At 33.4% G+C, this 8,012-nt stretch overlaps 1 protein-coding gene across 1 annotated transcript; it reads right to left on the bottom strand.

The window, feature by feature from the left end:
• Nucleotides 1-736: 736 nt before the first annotated feature.
• On the bottom strand, nucleotides 737-2,100 carry LOC139875088 (F-box/FBD/LRR-repeat protein At1g13570-like). The gene is made up of 4 exons (XM_071862456.1): nucleotides 2,038-2,100; nucleotides 1,481-1,564; nucleotides 1,142-1,306; nucleotides 737-1,030 (listed from the first exon to the last, which is right to left on the bottom strand). Exons 1-4 carry the CDS (start codon nucleotides 2,098-2,100, stop codon nucleotides 737-739), a joined length of 606 nt encoding a protein of 201 aa, XP_071718557.1.
• Nucleotides 2,101-8,012: the final 5,912 nt, after the last annotated feature.

Below are 8,012 nucleotides of genomic sequence, written 5' to 3'. Positions count from 1 at the left end.
GGTAGAGTGATGTGGTAAAATCCGATTGAAAATTGGGTGGAAAAATATTAATTAATGAAAAAATATAATTAATGAAAAATTGTGATTGGTTGGGAGAAATCAAACGCACCTTCACATTTGTGTCACTTCGGTGCCTGACAGCAGTTGTCAGTTTTTTACACATCATCTAATGGGGGGGAAGCTAACGGAGGGTTGGAAAAGGTCTTATAACACTATAGTTACAATAACAAGAATATCCAAACATTAAACTATAGATGTGATATGTATATTTTATCCAAACAAATCAATCTGTGAATTGTCTTTTTTCAAAGATGCTTGTTACAGAACTATCGTGTAAGGAACACTTGATCTAGTTTTTGATAAACCGAACCGACTGCTAGCTGCTCGCAAAGTATAGATAAATACCAGTAAGGTTACCGATTTTATAGTACCACCCAACGAGTTAAAGAACCAGACTGAATAACTTGAAGATATGACGCTCATGACCATGGTGAAGGTGCAAAATTCAGTTAATGATCAACCATAAACTTATTTCTTGCCAATAATTGGGTTTATCAAATAGTATATACATACAGCAAATTAGAATTTTGCAATAACCAGCTTTCCAATTTTACGTATTACAATACTCAAGTGCTACAGCATACAAAACATAAAAAATGAAAACCCATAACATATATGCATACAATCAGAACACAACTAAATTATAAAGTAAATTAAAGTTATTAGTGCATTCTAGTTACGGATCCAAGTAGTGAAGCTCTGCTTTCGAGGAAGCTTGTGGGAACCGTGTAACATCCTTAGAGAAGTTGTACTTTTCCTGAGCATCAGCAGTAGCACGTGGTCGGATTGATATTTTTTCAAGTGTGGGAGAATGTTCAAGTAGAAGCTTTATAAAGAGCAACAAGGGCTTTGATCTTTCTACATCCATTATATTTATAGTTTTCAAGCGGTTCAATGTCTGGTCCAAACAGTCAGAAGCTTCCAGATAAGTTAATGATGGTTTCACATCCAAATGCACGTTTGGAAGATCCTAGAAATACATTAAAAGTGAGACTGATGGTGTATAAAAGGAACCCACATTAAATTACTATATATGCACAAACAACAAAAAAACACAAGAGAAACGTTTAGCACTCTTTACCTCATTGTACTCATCGAGTCGTCTCAAGTTAGGTGAGTTCCGTAGGATACATAAAACACCTTGAAGTTGATACAAATCACCAAATTTGAAGTCTATTAAGTAGAGACACTTTAAACTATTAGCTGGGTGTGGAAGCCACTTGGGAATATTTTCAGCAATTGAAAACTGTGAGGGTGAAGGTAAGATTTTAAGTTAACAAAGAAGATATGGCTGGAAGATGATACGAAATAATATATGAGAACTAACTATACACAAGAGTTGAATGGTAAGTTCACTTGCTCAAACACAAAATGATGAAGAGCAAAATTTAAATATTAGAATTTAAAATTCAAATGGTACCTGGAGAAAATACCCGTCGATAACTAAACCCACAAGACATGGCATATTACTTAACAAGCTAGCCAAATAAAGTCTTTCAACTCCCTGAATAGTTTTTTTGAAAAGTATAACAACCACACTAAGGCATTAAATATGCAACAACTGAAGCAAAGTTGTAGCAGGGCAAGTCCTGAGCACTAACTGAAACAACTTTGTAGACTTGATCTTGAAATTATAAACATTGGTGCATTCATCCATTTTCAACTTCTTAAGTTGTGGTAAGTTAATGATAGTTCCATTCAAGTTAGCCCCAAATTCAATATTCCTGAGCACGAGATCTTCGAGATAGAGAAATCCTTAAAAATCGAGTGGCAGCTTAATGATACAGTTTTCAAGTTCTAGCATTCTCATTTCTAGACAACTAAAAAAATAACATGGGTGTCGATAACGTCGGTTTTTATTAATAAGGACGAGTTCTTTAACACCATCTCTTGACAAGGATAAAATCCATTGATCGACTTCTTGGAAACTATCAAGAGCCACGTATGGTATGTGGAGATGTAACTTTAAGCGAGGACCTTTGAGAAAGTTAAAGATTTGGTTTGAGATTGTAATAAACCCATTATGACCAAAAGCTCCATTTTTGGCTAACTTTTCCAAGAAATGTTCATCAAGAACCAGCGAACTCAATGTGGTCCATTTTTATGCCCTTTTTTTTTTTGATAAAACGTGTGTCCTCACAGCATCTTGAATGGGGAGCTTCTCTAAAATCAATTCTATCAAATTCTCTGGCAAGTAACTGATTCTATCCACTTCAGTACAAGTTACAAACCTCCTCTTAGTATTATTGTTATTATTACCTGTCATTAAATTTAAGAAAACCAAGACTGGGTTAATATAAAACAAATACATGAAACTAGGAAAACTTATATATAGGGTTGTATAGTGATGCAACAGACATTGGAATGATGCCGAATGACATACTAAGTGGTAGAACTTAGTAGTTAGTAATACAAGTGTACTTAACCATCTGATGGTCACAATAAAAGCATGAAATATTGAAAGGGGAAGTAGAGATAGCAACACACATCTCAAAGATAGAAACCAAGTCGACTGCAGAAATAAACAAAGTGGGCATCAAAATTAAAAAAAGCTGAGTAGTCAGACAAGACGGTTTATAAGGTTATTAAGGGTATGAATGAGAGATACGAAATCTTAAATAGTTGTAATAGTGACCATCATAAAGCAATAGTACTATGGAAAAGCAAGCTGTAGGCCAAAATACCTACAGAGTTATAAGTAGGGCCAACATTTAATTCAAGGTATTACCAGTTCTTCATGTTAAAAAGGCTGGTTCTAGCTCTCTTAATCTTTTATCAATTTTCAAGAAATCAGGGTTTCGCTTTCACTATGTTGCATCTTATAATCAGACATCAGTATAGACAAAAAAAAAACTTGTAAACATTGTATAATTATGCGAAAACCTAAAGTAATCCATTCATACTTCCTGCTTTATTTTTAGGGCTTCTAACATATATCTAGGTTAAATTCCGGTCACTTGAATATGTTTCGAATAAACCGCTAACTAAGTTATAACAATTATAATCAGTCGAATTGGTAAACCGGAATCTACGAGTTCAACTGGATAAATAATGCATGTATTATTATAGAATAGGGCATGTTTGGCGGTGTGTTTTTTGAGGTTTTTTTGGAGCTTTTAGCTTCTATGTGTTATGGATTTAACCATATTGTGCCACACACGTGACATTAGAGTCGTGCATTGCACCTGAGGTGTTAAGAGTTCAAAAGTTGTTAACTGATAACCGTCAATTTGTCATCTTGTGACCTAGCAGTAGTATATAGTTAGAATCCATTGTAACACAATAGTTAGCTTATGAATTTGTATGTGTGTGATCACACTTTCTTCCCCCTTTTCTGTTGTAATCTTGAACTGTAATTTGAGTAACATCAATACAAGTTCAATTCGATTCAATTCCGAAGCTGATTCTTAATTCGACGCTTCCAGGTTGTTTCAAAGAACTTTCTCGATTCATTGAATTCAGAAAGTTCATATCAATTGGTAATCAGAGCCACACTTTTCTGGACCAATTTTTTTTCTTTTCTTTCTTTCGATTCAAAGATTAAAAACAAATCAATGGCTACTGTTGGAATCCCAAATTCGAATCAAGATATCAAAAATTAACTTCTGCAACTTTGTGATTCAATCAAGAAGATGACTGAAGAGATGACCACAAAATTAGATGTATTGGCAATAAGTCAAGAATTTCTGATGAGTGAAGTACACAACCTTAAAGATAAAAAGCAAGGTAAGAATCAAAATTCACATTCCTCGTGCTATTCTTTTAATGATTCAGTATGTAGTTCAGATTTTGTTGCCAATTCAAGAAGTTTAATGGTAAATGATCATGATGCACATAAGGTGTTTGATAAAATGTCAAATAGAAATATTGTCAAACAAGATGGGACGGTTCAAGAATATTATGAAGCATTTAATTCCTTGTTTCAAAATATGGGTTTAAATGAATCGTATGTCATAGATATCTTTGTTTGGGGGTTGCAACAGGAAATTAAGAAAGGTGTTAGCATGTTCGAACCCAAAACCCTTCATGATGCTTGTTGTTTGGCTAGGGTGCAAGAAGATATCAACAATGTCATTAAGAAACGAACTAGTTCCTCATTGCTACCTACTTCTACTCATAAGGTTTCAAATGAAGTGAATAACGACAGTTCTTGTTGTTTGGTTAGTTTTGGTAATTCAATTGACTTAGTGAACAAACCTTGTTTGGAATCACTACCTTTTCTCAGCGTGGAAGATTCAGGTAGCATAAAAAACAGTAATGATATAACTATTGTTAGCTGCTGCTGATAACTATGAAGAGGTTTGTAAAGGTGATCAAAATGAGTTAGCTTTTGTATCTGTTACTGATAGTTGTGATGAAATTGATAAAGATGATCAAGGTAAGCCTAAACCGACATTAGTGGAAGAGGATATCCAAGATAAAGTTGTGGTTAGTAATGAGTTAGAAGATGAGTTTGTCACTAATATTTGTAATTAGTCCAAGTCATCTAGTGTATTCAGATTCATTTGCTTCTGATTATGTGAACAAAGAATCTATCAACGGAACCACTCAGAAGGACCCAAAGAATCACCCAAAGAATAAGAGTTATGGAATAGAAAGGACAAATCATAAAGATGGCATAGAAAGGACAAATCAGAATGATGGAATAGAAAGGGCCATCAAAAAGGTTAACTCGAGAACTTCCATTTCTTGCTCAGTAGAAAATAATCATGAAATCACTTACTTTCAAGTAATGGATGTTGGCTTTGAAGCTTATGTTAAAGGTAACATGACCATTATTGTTTTAAAGAAATTTCATTTTTCCTCATTAGGGGAAAAACATATGATGTTTGACTTATGGAAATGACCTAGGAGGAAAAAGATAAAGATTATCAATTTGTGGCCTATTTTTAGGGTAAATAGGGTGTTTAAAGAAGTTGCTCATAGACTTGCTGAGGTGTTGAATATACTGATCGAAATGATGGGAACATTGTTACATATGAACAATGATGGAATTATGGCAATTAAACCATTGAAAATTTTGAACAGTAGGCAAGTACATGACCATGAAATGAATTTTGGTATATGTAATGATATGAATGTAACTGGTGGTTTGATGGAATTGCACGGGAACCTTGGCACTGATGCCACAACATCATTGCTTATTAATTTTGAGATGGAAACGACTAGTGTATTGGGGACACGATACACTCAGATCCACACCCTTGTAGAACGTATGAATGGAGCTTTCCAAATCCAAAGTGTGACTCATAATTCTGGAGCAGAGGAGACTACAAGTATAAATACGGTGTGGTCTCCATATGAAGAAACAAAGAAAATTGTAATAAAGGCGGTGGAGCAATGTGTGAGTACTAAAGGTGTTGAGACAAATTACATTTGTAGTGATATCCTTCCAGTGATTTTGAGAAACTTTTTGGTTAGAAGGATGGCTTTAGGCATTAGAAGTTATAAGCAGCTTGTTAAGAATACTGTCAAGATAGAAAATGAAGATGGTGTTTCTATCATTGTGGCCAGAATAGGTGGAAACATGAAAGATGAAAGTGGGCCTTATATAAGAGTGGTGATGGAAAAAAGTGAGAAAACTTTACCAAATCTAGGTGCATCTGATATAGAGCCTTGTTTAAAAGAGCTTCTCATGAATGGGGTTGGTGTCATTACCTTTCTTGGGCTACGTGTAAAGTCATACCTCCCTCAAATCTGTGGTACTATAACGTGGCATCTGAACACTAGTGCAAAGGTGAGACAACATGCTACAGATCTGATTTTGATGATAATTCCCATTCTTGTGGTCAAGAATGTTTTTAAGGGAAGGGGATTGTTATGGATTTAACCATATTGTGCCACACACGTGACATTAGAGTCGTGCATTGCACCTGAGGTGTTAAGAGTTCAAAAGTTGTTAACTGATAACCGTCAATTTGTCATCCTGTGACCTAGCAGTAGTATATAGTTAGGATCCATTGTAACACAATAGTTAGCTTATGAATTTGTATGTGTGTGATCACACTTTCTTCCCCCTTTTCTCTTGTAATCTTGAACTGTAATTTGAGTAACATCAATACAAGTTCAATTTGATTCAATTCCGAAGCTGATTCTTAATTCGACGCTTCCAGGTTGTTTCGAAGAACTTTCTCGATTCATTGAATTCAGAAAGTTCATATCACTATGAAAAAGCTCCTATTTAATAATTTAACTCCTTTTGGGGTATGTTTGGCAAGGCGCTTTTAGGAGCTTTTTCGAGCTTCTAGCTTTTTGCTTTTAAGAAAAAGCTCATATTTAATAAATAGATTCGTGTGGTTGACATAGCTTAAAGCTTTTAATGGGATTGAAAAAGCTCCAAGAAGCTCATAATTGAAACGCTTTATGACATAGCGTTTAGAAAGTTACAAGAGCTTTTGGGGTTTAGTTTACTTAAATACCCCCTCTTATATATTAGAAATGCTCTCACGTACATCCAGCATATTTTGCGGCATCCAATTTTTAGTTACCGAGTTAGATATATCAATGTTAAATTTGTGTATTATCAATATCGATATATTTTCAAAATATATATATTATATATAATAATATAAATATTCTATTAAATCACATATTTCGTAAAGATGGTACTGTATAATGTATATATGTTTGTATTGTATGTTTATTTGGTAAAATCATTATCGTAATCAAAATTGTAATAACTGTAGCATAATCAGTTGTTGTATATTGTATATACATGTATGATGTATGTATATTGACATATTGTTTACTGATATGCTGCAACTAGATCTTGTTCTCTCGTAGCTACTATTGTCATCCGTTTGTGTAACTGTATAAACTATTTGTGTAACTATATAAGCTCCATGTGATTACAATGCTATGAGTGTGTAACTGCTATTGTCCCATTAGGAGATAATGCTATAAGGCTATGTAATTGATAAACATGAATTTATATCATATTTCATATAGTGATAAAAATTATTGAATAATGGTGGTAGACTTTATTTAAGAGTAATGGAATTGTGTATAAAGTAATTTTATAAGGTTAAGATAATCAAGTAGTTTAAATTAAGTATTAAAGTATCATTCGTATCTCATCATGTTGTTAGATGGCCTCAAAACCCGAGAATGCAAAAAAAGAAAACTGGACAAAAGAGATGGTTTTAGAATTTTGTCAGTTCTTAAATAAATATATCACGAAGTATGGTCGAACTTCTCCATTTAAATGGGTATCCCTTCAACCAGAGTTTGAAAGAGCTATAAAACATAAATTCAACAGTGATAGAGCTCTAAAGAACAAGTATGATAGTCATTAATAATTTAGTAGTATTATATATGTTTTCGGTTATTAGTAGTATTATATATGTTTTCGGTTATTTGGTAATGACTATGTTTTATTAAACTTAAATAATGATATTTAAGTATTTTTTCTAGTGTCAATTTTTGTCATTTTACTTATTTATAACAGCTCCAGCTACTTTGCCAAACAATTAAATACATTTAAAAAGCTTCCGCTAAACGCTTTCAGCTAAACGCTTGCAGCTAAACGCTAGCAGCTAAACGTCTGCAGCTAAACGCTTTCAAGAATCAAACAAATTATGAGGTAGAAATAAACTTACCGATATTAAGAATTACAGATGAATCCATAGGAGTACCGATTGGAGTTTATCGCCCAATTTGTAGTGCCTTTTCGTTGTAAGTTTTTCAGAGTTCAAGGGTTTATGTCACGGTAGTTTAATACGTTAATCATCCCTCAACTTTTGTTTTATGTGTATTTTCCAAAACCAACTTTCTTTGTAGAATAGGTCCCTTGTTCAATTAAAATTTTAAAATTACTAAAGTACTCTACTTAATTTTTTTTTAATATTTTTTTTTCCTTCTATTGAAAAAAATCAAGATCTCGGCATACCAAGATGCTCAAATATGATGGATTTTTTACCTTGTGAGGTTTTTATGTTAAAGATATTTTGTTT

This window comes from Rutidosis leptorrhynchoides, chromosome 11 (genome assembly GCF_046630445.1).
Source record: "Rutidosis leptorrhynchoides isolate AG116_Rl617_1_P2 chromosome 11, CSIRO_AGI_Rlap_v1, whole genome shotgun sequence".
Taxonomy (NCBI): domain Eukaryota; kingdom Viridiplantae; phylum Streptophyta; class Magnoliopsida; order Asterales; family Asteraceae; genus Rutidosis; species Rutidosis leptorrhynchoides.
This window is presented reverse-complemented; position numbering and strand designations above follow the sequence as displayed.